At 33.9% G+C, this 15826-nt stretch overlaps 1 protein-coding gene across 2 annotated transcripts; it reads right to left on the bottom strand.

Annotated features, from left to right (window-relative positions):
• On the bottom strand, positions 1–13750 carry LOC128988870 (gastrula zinc finger protein XlCGF26.1-like). 2 transcript variants are annotated; one of them, XM_054410592.1, is made up of 2 exons: positions 13597–13750; positions 1–5538 (listed from the first exon to the last, which is right to left on the bottom strand). In XM_054410592.1, exon 2 carries the CDS (start codon positions 4983–4985, stop codon positions 3717–3719), a length of 1269 nt encoding a protein of 422 aa, XP_054266567.1. In that variant the 5' UTR covers positions 4986–5538; positions 13597–13750; the 3' UTR covers positions 1–3716. The 2 variants fall into 2 exon arrangements, with proteins under 2 accessions (XP_054266567.1, XP_054266568.1); XM_054410593.1 differs by lacking the exon at positions 13597–13750 and adding an exon at positions 13341–13423.
• Positions 13751–15826: the final 2076 nt, after the last annotated feature.

Genomic DNA, 15826 nt, shown 5'->3' on the forward strand with positions numbered 1-15826 from the left:
GTTTAAACATGTTTTTAGTAAAGGATACACCCCAAATTGGACAGGGGAACTATTTAAGGATTTCCAAGTATAAACATGTTTTTAATAAAGGATACACCCCAAATCGGACAGGGGGGCTATTTAGGTACAATACCTAGCAGAAGTTAAGAATACAAAGCTTGTGACTTATATCTTGAAAGATGAAAATGGTAATATAATCAGGGGAGGATTCTATATAACGACAGGAGTTAGCCTACTGTGATAAAAAGATTTTCCACTGATTTCGTAATGGAACGTTATACTGTATTGCAAAACATGATATGATACAGAAGAAAATCTATTTTAAAATCAGAAAATAACATTGCAAATACTTCTTTTTGACAATTCAGTAAATCCCAATAAATGTGCGTTTTAAAATACAATTTAAAAATTAACAGCCTGTTTCATTAATAAGTATTATCCACATGGCCATTATGTAAACAAATCTGTGGAGGGATCTTCAAAGGCTTCTGGGACAGAGCCCTAAGGGAATTCACTTCGTTTTTCTTTTGATGACTCATCTACAGACCAAGACATTTCTTTAGACACCTCTACCAAGTTTAACACTACCCAGCCGTTCAAACACTATATACATACATATAATTAGGGTAAACTATAACTAATACTAAAACCATTTTCCTGATCCATTTTACTTTTTTATTTATTTATTTTTTACATATTTGAACATAGTGCAGTAAATTCTTCAAAATTATAAAACTCTCCACTAATTAGAAAATTCTTAATTTTCGGCTTTTTTTTGACTTATTTCTGTTTTCCTCATTTCTGATGCTACAAGGGAGAGAAGGATAAGTTTAACCCCAATATAATAAGGGCTTTCTTTAATTTTTTTATTTTTTTTATGCTTTTTAATTATAACATTTTGTTTGTGTCTAGTATTGTAAGTATGTACATCTTGCTGTATTTGCAGTTGCAACTCCTGGTTTTTAACATACAATATAGTCTTATATATGTAGAGGCTGTAAACTGTAAAGAATTCTAATTCTTTGAAACGATTTTTACATGATTCATTTTCATTTAAATTAAGGATGCACCTTATGGCCTCTTTTTGTAAATGTAAAATTTCATTTAAGTTAGATTTATTTGTTCCACCATAAATTTCAATGCCATATGAAATATGGGAGTGTATACTTGAATAATAAACCACACGCAAAATTTATTTACTGCTAAGGGGGTATAGTCGTCTTAAAGTAAAAATACCGAGCTAATTTTATTACATATTTTATCAACAAGTGTGGTCCACTTTAGTGTACTGTCCAAGGTTAGACCTCAAAATTTGGTTTCACATGCATAATTTTCAAATATCTTTTCCCCAGACTTTTTACACTGAAATTTGATGAAGGTTGTTTTGTTTTCATTAAGTAAAAGGTTTTTTCATTTAAGTAATGTCCAATTATTTTGAGCGAATCTTTCATTTTTATTTCAAGAAGTTCAATATTCTTTTCATGCATAGACATACTTATATCATCTGCATACAAGCAGAGGGCATTGTTTTCTACCCGTTCAAATAAATGTTTTGGCATCCCTCCCAAGTAGCACAGGAACAGGAACGGACCCAACAAAGATCCCTGAGGAACAGAATACTTAACTTACCTAACATTATATCTAACATTGTACATCTTATTTCCATCCAAATACCCAATGTTAACAAACTGTTGGCGGCCCGCTAAATAAGATTTTATCCAGCTCAGTTCTTTACCACTAATTCCATATGCTCAGAGTTTTTGCAGTAACTTTCAATGATTCACACTATCAAAAGCCTTAGGCATATAAAAAAGGCACCTACAACATAATTGTCCTCATCTAACTTATGTAATACATTTTCAATATAAGAAATTATAGCTGTAGTAGTAGATTTATTTTTTTCTATATCCATGCTATATATAAATATATATTATATTACATTATACTATATAGATATATATCCTTGATCTAATAAGTGGTTATTTTCAAATTAATCTAATAGTTGAAAAAGTAAACTTTTTTCAAATAGCAGGTTGAATTGCCAATGGTCTATAGTTCAGCGGATCTTTTTTATCACCTTTTTTATATATGTACTGGAATTATTTTTGATATTTTTAGTTGAGCGGGGAAAACGCCTGTTATTAGTGATGTATTAATCACATGTTAAAGTGGCTTTAACAAAACAGATTTTGATTCTTTAATAATTTTGATTACAGCATATGGTTCTTCTATTTTTTTTGCCGTTATGTTTGAGTGAAATATTACTATGCCATCTTTCTTTTTTGTTTGGTTTTTTGTTTCAGAGTTCACAGTTTTCCAAACAGTTTTGTTAACATTGGTAGAATTTCTAATTTTATTTCAAAATGGGTTTCTTTCTTAAGTTCTATCATTTTTTTGTATCTATTCTTGTGTTCCTTAATATAATTCTTCAATGATAATATGTTACTTCTATCATCTCCATACAAGTCATGTTCTGCAATTATTTCATGATGCTCATTGATAATTTCATCATCAATCCATCCATTATTTAAATTACTGGAAACTATTTTTGTTTTAGGGAAATTTATTTTAAAATGTTATAGAAATAAGTAAATTTGTCTTCCACATTACAGTTATAAAGTTTTGTCCAATCCTCTTTGGAAAGGTCATAAATGAAAAGGTTAATGCTCTCTTGTTTATACCTCCTTTCATACTTATGTATTTTAAGATTTAAATTGTTTTTTGTACTTTTTGAACTGAGGATTTTAAAAAAGTTGTCCATCATGATCTGACAATGCTGTAATTAAACATTCTACTTCAAAAATTTTGCTATCTAAATTAAATTAAATTAGTAATAAAATTATCAATGGCAGATAAACTCTTTTCAGCAACTCTAGTTGGAATTGTAATTGTATATTTAAAACCATGCATCTGCAAAACAAACTTCCTTTTCTTATTGTCCCTCAAAACATCGATATTAAAATCTCCCCCCCAATAATTTTTTTTGGTCAGTTCTACTTACAATTTTCAAAAGTTCACTTAGTTTTTCCAAATATATATCAACGCCTTGTGATGGTGATCTATATCCACCAGCCACCAAGAATTTTTCTTTGCCTGCTTTAATTTCTGTTACACAAGATTCAAAGATTTTATCTTGGTTAAGCGCCTGTAATGAACTTAGCATTATATTTTTGAATACAATCTTTTCTGACACCAAAATTAATACTCCCCCTCCCCCTCTATTCGTGTACCAGGTCGAAACTTGATACACTGGTATTTTGAGTTTTGTTATTTCATGTTGGTTTAATTTATGTTCAGTCAAAATTATAATATGTGGCTTTAATTCTTCAATTGTGATAATTAATTAGTCAATTCTAGTTGCTAGACATTGTATGTTTTGATGGAAGACAGATATACTACACGATTTCTTATCATTATTGATCGTAGAAGTTAATTCTAAAGATTTAGGTAGTACACTCACTTTGCTACCAGGCATGGAAATGTCTGGGAGTCAAAAAGTGACTTGTGGAGGTCTGATTACCAATATCTTTCAGTTGCATGGTTTCAAATTCCAAAAAAATATTTTTTAATCAATGTATGTGTGTGCTTCATTTTTATATTGCTTTTGGTTTTAAAGGACTTTCCTCGGTGCACTTATAAGGTGTCTCTTTGTATGAACCAATGTATGTTTCTTCATTTTGCTTTTGGTTTAGAAAGATTTTCCGCATATAGAGCACTTATAAGGTCGCTCTCGAGCATGAACCAATGTCAATGTTCCTGCATACTGCCTTTGCTTGTAAAGAATTTTCCACTATGATACATTGTATGTTCCTTACTATAGCTTTTGTTTGTGAAAGTTTTTCCGCATCTAGTGCACTTATATATAATGGTCTCTTTTCTGTATTGATTAATGTGTGATTCTTCATTTTCTCTTGCGTTGTAAAAGATTTTCCGCAGGTGGCGCACCTATAAGGTCGCTCTAGAGTATGAACCAATGTATGTTCCTTCAAATTGATTTTGGTTGTGAAAGATTTTCCGCATTTAGTACATTCATAAGGTACCTTTACTTTATGAAACAATGTATGTTTCTTCATATCGTCTTGCGTCATGAAAGATTTTCCGCATGTAGTACACTTATGAGGTCGCTCTACAGTATGAAGCAATGCATGTTTCTTCAAACTATCTATGGTTGTAAAAGAGTTCCCACATGTAGTGCACTTATTAGGTCGCTCTTTAGTATGAACCAATGCATGTGTCTTCATATATGCTTTGGTTGTAAAAGATTTTCCGCAGGTAGTGCATTTGTAAGGTCGCTCTCCAACATGAATCAATGTATGTTTCTTCATATTGGCTTTTTCTTTAAACGATTTCCCGCATGTAGTGCACTTATAAGGTCTCTCTTCTGTATGAACCAATTTATGTCTCATCATTTGTGTTTTGGTTTTTAAAGATTTTCCGCATGTAACGCACTTGTAAGGTCGCTCTCCAGAATGAACCAATCTATGTTCCTTTAAACTGGCTTTGATTGTAAAAGATTTTCCGCATATAATGCAATTGTAAGGTCGCTCTCCAGTATGAAGCAATGTATGGTTCTTCATACTGGATTTGTTTTTAAAAGATTTTCCGCATGTAGTGCACTTATAAGGTCTCTCTTCTGTATGAATCAATGTATGTTTCTTCATGTTGCTTTTGGTTTTAAAAGATTTTCCGCATGTAACACACTTATAAGGTAGCTCTCCAGAATGAACCAATGTATGTTGCCTCAAATTGTTATTGGTTGTGAAAGATTTTCCGCATGTAGTACACTTATAAGGTCTCTCCCCAGAGTGTACCGTCAAATGTCTCTTTATCTGATATAGTTGAAAAAAGGTTTTCTCACAAATCAAACATTTAAAGCGACACTCACCCGTATGTTTTAATATATGATTCCTCATTCCCCAACGACATGAAATGATTACTCTGCATAATGGACACTGATAAGGCAGCTTTTTAGTGATCTTTAACATGTTTTTACTTTTTACTTTCTGACTTTGTTGAACTTATCAGATAACCTTGTAACATAGATAACTCAACTAGTCAGTATACTTTGTATATACTGTATATTTAAATGTTTCCCTTGTTTAAAGGATTTATTAAATGTTTAATATTTACCATTGGTATAGTGACAGCACCAATGATAGTTACATAGAGATCTCATTTAATTTTCAAACATCTCTTGCTCAAATCTCGTTATCGATGTGTTGAAGATATTGTGCAATATACGTATAGAATTATTCTTTTTCCCTTGTCTTTTTTCAATCTCAGAATTAAAATGACTTATTATATCAAGTTATACTTTTTGTATATTGTTTTGAAATATTATCTTATCCTTCAGCATAATGTTAATTGTAATATAAATTCTTCTTTTACTGAACAAATTATTGACTTTCATTTTTTATAGTGTTTAATAGAAAACCCTTTCATCTTTTGTTTAAAGTATTATATAAGATAATATATGATGCTTTACTGTGGTAAACTTGAGTTTGTTTTCCTTCTGTCTGGGAGAGTCTATTGCCACCTCTGAAAAAAAACATACATTATTAGTCATAGTCATAGTCATAGTCAAGAATCTTTATTCATAGTATACATGGTTGTACATGAATAGTGTCAAATAAGTTAAAACTAATGTTTAAAACTATGATAACGCCATTTTCAATTCGTCTAAAGAGTACAAAGACAGGTCCATTAAATATTCCTTGAGAAGTTTTTTAAAAATGTTGGGTTTTTGTTCTGTTTTAATTTTCAAAGGAATAAATTTTAAAAATTCATGTCCTGCATTGACAGTCTTTTTTTTTTAAGAGCTCTAATTTGTGTTTTCCAATTACAAAATTATTTTTGTTACGTGTATTGTAGTTATGATTATTTTCTTTAATTGGTGGAATAAAATTTTTGTTTTTGACAAACATAATACATTCAAGAACATACAAACCATAAACAGTGAGGATCCTTAAACGTTTAAAGTGTTCTTTTGCAGAATCATCTTTGTTCATTTTTAACATAGCTCTGATTGATTGCTTCTGTATTGTCAAAATTTGGTCTAGATTCGAATTTGAGGTGGCTCCATATACACATATGCCATAAGATATATGAGATTGAATATGGGAAAAATAAATCATTTTTAAAACATCAATACTGCATAGTTTTGACATTTTTCTAATCGCACAAAGACCGGAATTTATTTTATTGATAACAAGTTTACAATGTTTGTCCCAAGACAAGTTGCTGTCCAATGTCAGGCCAAGGAACCTTACGGCTTCTGTTATTTCAATTGGTTGGTTATTTACTTCAATATTAGGATTGGAATTGTTTTTGTTTTGTTTTGTTTTGAATGTGACACATTTGGTTTTACTTTCATTTAATTTTAAATTGTGATTATTAAAAAAATCCTCAATACAAGCTATTTCTATTGTGGATAGCAACTCAACATCTTCTGCAGTTTTCCCAGATACTTTAAGATTAGAGTCATCTGCATAAAGATACAAACCTGTACATGGGGCAAAATTTAGACACTTTTTAAAATTTGTTAAGTAACAAATGAAAAGTAAAGGTCCCAGGACCGATCCTTGAGGTACACCAGATCTTATTGTGCCCATATTTGAACTGTATTTTGATTTATAATTGTCTTTAGTGATGTGAGTTATTTCAACAAACTGTTGTCTATTTGATAAGTATGATTTAAACCAATTAAGAGAGTTATACCTGATTCCAATTTTTTCTAATTTAAAAAGTAATAGTTCATGATTAACGCTATCAAACGCCTTCGATAAATCCATGAACACTCCCAACACTTGCTCACCCTTGTCAATTAGACATTTACATTTTTATATCACATTTATTTATCCGTTAATTAAGTTTTAACAATAGTTTAGGGTTCCCAGACAAGTACCTTTAGTGAATTCCCCGACTTTCCCTGATCATTTTCTGTTAATTTCCCTGACCACAGCAAATTTTAGGAACTTAGTCTTGCTTTGCTTTTTGTGACTCCGTCATGGCAACAGAAATAAAAAATTATTTTTAAGCCCCTAATGGCTACCGGTAATGGTAAATAATACCATTGACTAACACTGTTAACATAACATTTATGAGAACCTTCTGTCTCGTTATAAATATTTTGATTTAAATACAAACATTTTGTTTGTAAAATATATCGTCTTGTCAATAGTTTTTATTGACTGGTATTAAGTTCCGTCTAGATAAAGTAACTTAAAGATAAAGTACTGCGAAAGAAAGATACTGTGAAAGATAAAGTATCTGTAAAGATAGTAGTCTAGATAAAGTACTGCGGCTAATATATCCATAAACCTTCCTTGGTTTTGAAGTAAGATATACCTCTTATTGGGGGACATTCAATAGAAATTAGATGATAATAAATTACGATGCCGCACATAACAAAACAATCGCCATGAACAGCTCGTTAAAAAGACTCTCGTTAAGGACTTCTCGCCTCTCGGTTCGGTAGACGAATGCAAGATACGAGAGAAGCCGTGCTGAAACAAAACAATCGTCACGAACATCTCGATAAAACCTCTCGGTTAGAACCTCTCGCTAAGCAAAATTACAATCAAAACGTTTCGATTGTAACATCTCGCAATGGGGCATCACTACCACCAACCTCTTAAAAAAAAAATCCACTGGTGTACAAGCAACAATCCAGACGCGTTGTGGGGGGGGGAGGGGTAGCGAATGTGAGCGTGGCCTTGGAACGAGTCACAGCGGCCCTGCCCTACACCTGCTTCATGTCTCTCTCGCGTTTGTTATAATTACTGTAAATGTTTAAACAACAATACCGACTAAAGCAGCCAAGCAATTTTAAAGATTTAAAAAGTAAAATTAATTAAAAATTATTGTCTTTAAAATGACTACAGGTTCCTGCAATTTTCATTTTTCATTTTGTAATATAATTATTTTACTATAATTTTTTAGCCAGCAACTTAATTAAAATTTATCTTCAATGGTGTGAATTGTTATCTTATCCCGTTCACAAATCAGTTTTTAAAATGAAAATCTGATGAAAATTCCATTAATAAACACCAACACAAAATGACTCCATTTTGGTGCTGCGACGTGGTGGCAGAATTTGGAACTAAGCCTGGGATGTTTAGCCTTTAACATTCCTACGGTTCTAATAAACAATAAAATACCTTTAAACCATTGTTGAGGTGCGGAAACCACTGCAAATTGCAAAAATATACAGAACTTACTGCTTAAGGTGTGAAGAAAATTGCACACCAAGGAACAAGGAGCGGAATGCTACAGACCGGTGACTACTTAGGGGGTCGCCGGATTTCTACCCCCGGATATTTACCCCCATGAAAAAACGCCTACGTCACTTTGTTCAAACCCCCAATTTTTTGCATTTTTGTCAAGTTTACCAGTTATTTTTTGAAATACTAATAATTTGTTTGGAGAATACGACATCTATGAAATAACGAACAGCTGTGAAAGATGAAAAGTTGAAAAATTAAAAATGGTGGATATTCAATCAAAAAGATAGTTTTTAACGCTTTTTTAACGTCTTTCTAATAGAAAATTAACATGAAAGGCTCAGGGGTCAACCTTTTGAAGCCCTAATCAAAATATCTTTTTTAATTACCATTTTGCTCTGCGCAAGATCTTAAGCTTAAAAATGACACCTCAATCGTAACAATCGGCGAAGTAGGTCGGGTGAAAAAGGACTGTTACAGCTTATTGAATTAGGAAGATAGATAATGTTAAACAAGACAATGACATATCGCATGCTTTATACTGGATATTACAAGACAATGATTAACCGAAGAGCCGTTGATTTCCGAGGGTAGAATTCCGGGGTCAGATATTTATGATTTAACCACTGGGGGTAGATATCCGGGGGTAGATGTCCGGGGGTATATGTCTGGGGGTAGATGTCCAAGGGTAGATTTCCGGGGGTAGATATCCTGGGGTAGATGTCCGGGGGTAGATATCTGGGGGTAGATATCCGGGGGTAAATGTCTGGGGGTAGATATCCGGGGGTAAATGTCCGAGGGTGGATTTCTGGGGGTAGATGTCCGGGGGTAGATTTCCGTGCTATGGCAAATCACTTTATAATCAAACAATTACATGTTGATTATTTAACCCTCCCAGTGTTACTTGACGAAAATTCGACAAGCAGCACACTTTGTGTAGTGTTACATGTCGATTTTTCGACACGCAGACATCGTTTACGGCGAAGGCTCTATGACTGACTGAATCGGATTGAACTGGATCGAGTTAGGTATCGTTCTTTCCGTAATATTCTAAGCTTTCTCCAGAGGTCTGTCTCAGCGCTGTACGTTCTCTGAGCCGATCGTAATTGTAGCAGACAGCTGACGTGCGTGTATTTGTAAACAGCTAGGTTACCCTCGGACCGATGACTGATGTGTTTTATTACGTTTATCATTGTTTTAGTGTTAAAAATCAAAAGTAGTGATATACGTGTTGCATTATAAGAAGATTTAAGTGGTTTTGAAGTGCTGGTTGATGATCCTGAAGAAGTAGGTAGTGATATTGATGTAAATTATCAGCCAGATTCCTAGCTATACTGAAATCTGTTTTTTGCCCATAACTTATTTATTTGCAAATCTACTTCCTTATATTATTATATATTTGTAATCCTCATAAAATTTAGAACAAAGTGGCTATTTTCAAATATTTATAGGCCTATAATTTATACAATTTCATTGAGCGCAAACTTATTTTTTTTTGGAAAATTTTTGAAATTATATTTTTTTTACCTAAAAATTTTTTTTTTTTTAATGTTCCTTATGTTTTATATATAATATTGAAGCCCATGATTTTCAAAACAACAAAATGGTATATAGAACATTAGAATTAACATTGTTTTAAGCTTCTCAGATCCGTTTTAATAAAACCTTGCAAATGCGCCAAAAATAGGTGGACATTAAGGCCTAAACTATGGACACTTGGAGGGTTAATAATATATTGGGGGTAAATTTCCAGTCGCGGGCAGTTTCTTGACCGTGCATAGGCCCCACCCCTCGTGACGTCAAAATGACGTAGGCGTTTTTTCATGGGGGTAAATATCCGGGGGTAGAAATCCGCTACCCCTACTTAGGTACTCTTGCAAGTGTAACATGCTAATTATTAATTTATTATGATTGTTTATGCTAATGTTTTGATAAAAAATATGAAATTTCTAAACTTTTAACTATGGTATAGCAAGCATTTTTGAAATTGTATTGTCGTTTAATCAACTACGGTATTCTAAAGCATAAACAACATGGGTGTAACATCAATTAACAACCTGTTTGCCTATAGTACCTAACCTTCACTTTACCTTCTTAATCTAACGTAACTTCAAAACACTTAATGCAGCCACGAACCTGCATAAACCGCGACCTGTCTTCCCCACATGCCCAAATATCATTTGATTGTTTCAGTTTCAACTTAGGAGGATTAAACATTATAATTTTAAGCTAATCCTCCTTGACCTAGGTTTCCACCGAAGTAGATCCACATCACTTCACTTCTTGTTCCCAGGTGTGCTGCGCACCTTAAGAAAGAAGTTCCGTACATTTCCAACATTGTTGGTGGTTTCCGCACCTTAAATAAATGTTTTAAAGGCATTTTATCACTCATTAGGATCGTAGGAATGGTTTATGAAGGTTTAGAAGAAAAGTCCAGACTTTCAGAAATACCTGTATGCCTGTACAGTTGAACCTCGTCTGTACGAACCTCGTTAAAACGAATTCCTCGATAAGACGAATTTTTTTTAATCCCCTTGACACTTTCATATAGGTCAATGCTAAAAACACCTCTATACAACGTAGTAATTAAGTTAAAAACCTCCATAAGACGAATTTGTTTGTGACATGGGCTAGGACTGATTAACCTCTATACAACGAATATTCTTAGCACAAAACCTCTACAAGACGAACGTGACCTCTATAAGACGAATTTATCATAATCTTAACCTCCATAGTACGTAGTTTTCAAAACAAACAGAAGCTTGTCTCAACATGAAACCCCCACCCATCCCTCCTCCTTCCTCAATCATTGTTTGGAAAAACCTTGGAGCAAGGAGAAACCTCTATAAGAAGAATAACAGCAGCATTAAACCTCGATAAAACGACCCTCTTTATTAAGAATACCTCTATTGTACGAATATTTCCCGTACCCCTTGAAATTCGTCTTATAGAGGTTCAACTGTATTAACTTAATTAGGTTGGCACGGGAACCTAGCCCTAAGTAATTCATTTATATTACTAAAAACTATTTTTCCCCAAATAATAACTGGAACAAAATTTCTACGGACACAAAAATTAACTAACGAGCCATAAGTTATACAGTTTTATCTATTTAGTCCTGCCGTAATAGAGACATCTTTGCCAAAAATGGATAGGTTAAGAAGTTTGATATAGGCCTAGGCCTAACTAACTTAACCTAGGCCTATCCATTTTTTATCGCTCATGTCATTGCGATAAGTAATGCAATGAAGTTAGCCTATTCTAACTATAGGCCTAACCAAGTTAACTTCAAGGTCTAGCCCATGTAGCACAGATGGTTGGGCCAACGTTGGCCAACTGTGGGACAGTTGGTCGATGGTTGGTTGGAGCTTCCACAACCAACCAACCGTTGTCCAACTGTATATCTCGTAGTTGGGCCAACCAATATTTACAACTGTGGACCAACATTGGTTCATTGTTAATGAAATACATTAATATGAATTGCTGGGTATCATACATCAAGCCAACCGTTGTCCAACAGTTTTTCACTCCGTTGGACCAACAAAAGATACTTTTGTTGGACCAACGATGGTCCATAGTTGAGTTTACACGACTTTCATTCTCTGGGTCTAGCTTTCACAACATAATTATAATAAAATATCTGGTTTTACAATATCTTTATCAGTTCCAAAAGTTTCCAAAAGTTTTTGGAACTGATAAAGGTATTGTAAAACCAGATATTTTATATATTACAGTTCCGGGGCTACAACAATGAATTTTAATAATTATAATAATGCAAATATTTTTTAAATTAATATTCTTTAACTTATTTGCAACAATTTAAGGGGAAAGAGTAATTAATCATATAACAGTCAATTCTAATAGCATTAATAATCTAACGGTAATTAATTAATCTATATTCAAATACCAGTATCCTCTCTAAGTCCAAAAAGAAAAAAAGAAAAAATTACTTATGATGCCTTAAGTTAAGTGTAGTATCAAAAATGTTTGAAGTATTGCGACTATTGCAACTGTCGGCTACTCTTTCACCACTTGAAAACTCTCTATATCAACAATCACAGATAGCTCAGTGGTAAGGTAAGAGGCTCTTAAGTCGAAGGACCCGGGTTCGAGACCCGTCTGGGCCAAAAAATTTTGTTCTAGCTTTTTTTCAAAATTTGTTTTTATGAACTATTTGATCAATTTACTCAACTAATAATTATGCTTTTCGTACTAAATCTTTATTATTTTGTGTGAAATAAAACGGTTGGTTGGATATCAGTTGTGTTATGGTTAGTTGGCCATCAGTATTTTGGATGGTTGGGCCATTGTTGGACAATGGTTGGCTGGAAAACAGTTTAAAGAGGTGACATTTCTACCGTTGGCCAACTGTGTGGCTCCACAATTTACCAACGTTGGCCCAACCATCTGTGCTACATGGGAGGACATTTGAAATTCTCTTAAAATTGCAGAAAAGATCAAATCTGAGGTTTTTAACTGAGTGATGGGAGAATCGAATATTTTAAAGAATTGAATAGTAAGTTACACAGTGTATTCATGCTGGTGGGCCTCCCCTCACTAACTTATTGGAATACTTTTACGAATAATTGTATTTGAACACCTTTAAGTATACAAGGGATGTAAAATGAGTGTGTGATTCTTTTTAAGCGAATTTCCCAAATAGGGAATAAGCTATTACCGTAGTACTCATAGTAAGACCTGGACTCGGGACCGATTTTCTTTTTTGTTTTGAGGTCCCTAACTTAGAGGCCAAAAACACCATCCGTTCAAATATGTAGGTCTAGGCTATACTGTAGTACGATAACTCGAGCAAAAATAATTCTATTTAGATGTTAGATGAAATTTGGTACAACGTGTAAACCTATATTTATTCGAACGACTTTGGGAACCAGCATAATCAGGCTGTGGGAACAGGGGATTATGGGGGGTATGGGGTAAAAATAGGTTTTTCCCATTTTTGACCCTAAAAACACAAAAATGTCCATGTTATTCTTATGGAGAATACATACCGGTAAGTCAACTGTTGTAGTTTGCTTGTTTATTCGAACGATTACTTAACTTACTGATCAAATTTGGAAATACATTACGGTAATTTTTTATTAAAGTAACTTAACTTACATTATAAACATTTTACAACAAGAACACTTTTCTACCCTTCCTGTTGCAGGAAACCTGAGTAAGTACTCGTTCAACTACATAACCTAACTAACAGTGAGTGAAGTATGGATTATTGATTATTTTATTAAGTACATAATATACGTAATAACACGATATTATCTTGTTCAATTATTGATGTAGGCCTACCTAATTTAATTTCAGTTTTAAGATCAAGTCGATAAGTTCTAAAGATTTTTTCATCACTCGACTAACTTACCATGATTTGTATTCACATGAATTAATTACCGATTACCGGAAATTTAATTTAGCCTAAATCTTTTCAAATTTAAAGACAATGACAAACAGCACAGAACACACTTGCTCCTTCTTGCTCTTTACTTCACTTGTACCTGTACTTTACTTACTTAAGTTACTTAAGTACCCACGTACGTAGACTGTTTTTTACGTTTACGAACGATACTCGATCTCGAACTGTAGTGTAGCAAGCAACTAGCTAGCAAGGCTGAAGGCTACGCCTTGGTCTTGGTCTTGGTAGTGTTGAGCCACGGCCTTGAGCACTGATCTAATAAACGGTATCAGCATTCTGACACAATACTTTCTCCCATAATTTTGTCAACAACCTTTATCATGTGATGTGTAAGCGGTGAGAGTAAATATGCGGAAATGGGATTAACTTAGTACAATTTTGTTCAGAATTTAAAGGACTACATACTAAATTTTTATCAAAATCGTTCGGGCCATTTTTGTGAAAATCCGATTTTTCCGTTATTTTATGGGGTTTTTATGGGAAAATAACATAATTTACAATAACTTTGGAACCGTAATTTTTAGAGAAATGGGATTTGTACCATTTTGTTCAGAATATAAAGGACTATAACATTCCAAATTTTTATCAAAATCGTTCGGGCCGTTTTTGGGGAAATCCTATTTTCCCGTTATTTTATGGGGTTTTATGGGAAAATTCCCATTAAAAAAATCAAAATTTTTAAAAATGAAAAAACTATCAAAACTTTAAGGACCATAACAACAAAAATTTAACAATAACAATAAACAAGTAGGCTATTCGCACGTCAGACGTCAAGACGTGCGCCGCTACCCAAGGCCCCACTAGAAAAAACAGTTTAGTGGGGCCTTGCGCTTGCACTACCGCACCGCACACGACACGTCTGTTCCAAATAGAGATCAAATGATGGTCGTTCTTTAACGTACGACGGCGCTGAAGGGCCACCAACTATAAAAAAATATTTTTCTTAATCTCTGAGAAAAAACTTAGAATTCTGAGTTTAAAGTCAGAATATAACAAGTGGGCGTTCCACTCTGAGATTAAAGTCAGAATTCAACTAGTGGGCGTTCCCCTCTGAGATTAAAGTCAGAATTTAACAAGTGTGCGTTCCTCTCTGTGAAAGGAGTTAGAATTCTGAGATTTAAGTCAGAATTGAATTGTGGGCGTTCCTCTCTGGGAAAAAAGTCGGAATATAACTAGTGGGCATTCAACTCTTAAGTCAGAATTGAACTGTGGGCGTTCCTCTCTTATTGCAACGATATTATCAGCATATCGATGCTATCATCCCTACTATCTTAGACAAAAGAAATAATATAAATATCATTTCTGTTGTCTATTCTACTGTGTTCTTCTACTTGCAACGTTGCCAATTCTACCAGGCCGCGGCCTGGAGTTAAAGGTGGCCGTGAGAAGAGTATAGTAGCACGGCCGCCTTGGTGGCCGTGGTAGTAGAGACTAGATAAGTCAAATTCTTACGTTAATCTCAGAGATGAACGCCCACAATTCAATTCTGACTTTAATCTCAGAATTCTAACTCCTGTCACAGAGAGGAACAACGCCCACTTGTTAAATTCTGACTTTAATCTCAGAGGGGAACGCCCACTAGTTGAATTCTGACTTTAATCTCAGAGTGGAACGCCCACTTGTTTTATTCTGACTTTAAACTCAGAATTCTAAGTTTTTCTCAGAGATTAAGAAAAATATTTGTTTATAGTTGGTGGCCCTTCAGCGCCGTCGTATTAACGTAATAAGATAAGTAACCATATTACTGAAATGTAGCTGCTACTGCCGTAATAGGTTACATCAGACTCCCTACTATTTTTGGAACTTGTAACGTGCTCGGGCACTCTAAACTACTTGACGTTCTGTACCCACAGGCATCTCTGCTTCCACATGCCATGCATAGATACATACATACATACATGATACATGATCTCTCCGTCCGTAGTCCTTTGCCTTAAGGAATTGGACAGGTCAGGGTTAATACAAAGAATAACCAACTTAATACTAATTTTTGTCACCGTCTAGGTAACTGTCTATGTCCTATAAACTTAACTCTACTAGATATTTTTAATTCTGATTTGAATTTTGTTAAGCTCTGAATTTCAAGTAATTTTTTCGGTAGGGCCTGGTGCAATTTCATCCCCATGTAATCTGGTTTGTGTTCAAATTTTATGAGTTTATGTTGGACTGCATGTGTGCC

This window comes from Macrosteles quadrilineatus, unplaced genomic scaffold (assembly GCF_028750875.1).
Source record: "Macrosteles quadrilineatus isolate MER2022 unplaced genomic scaffold, UCM_ALF_1.0 Scaffold_3__2_contigs__length_128488019, whole genome shotgun sequence".
Taxonomy (NCBI): domain Eukaryota; kingdom Metazoa; phylum Arthropoda; class Insecta; order Hemiptera; family Cicadellidae; genus Macrosteles; species Macrosteles quadrilineatus.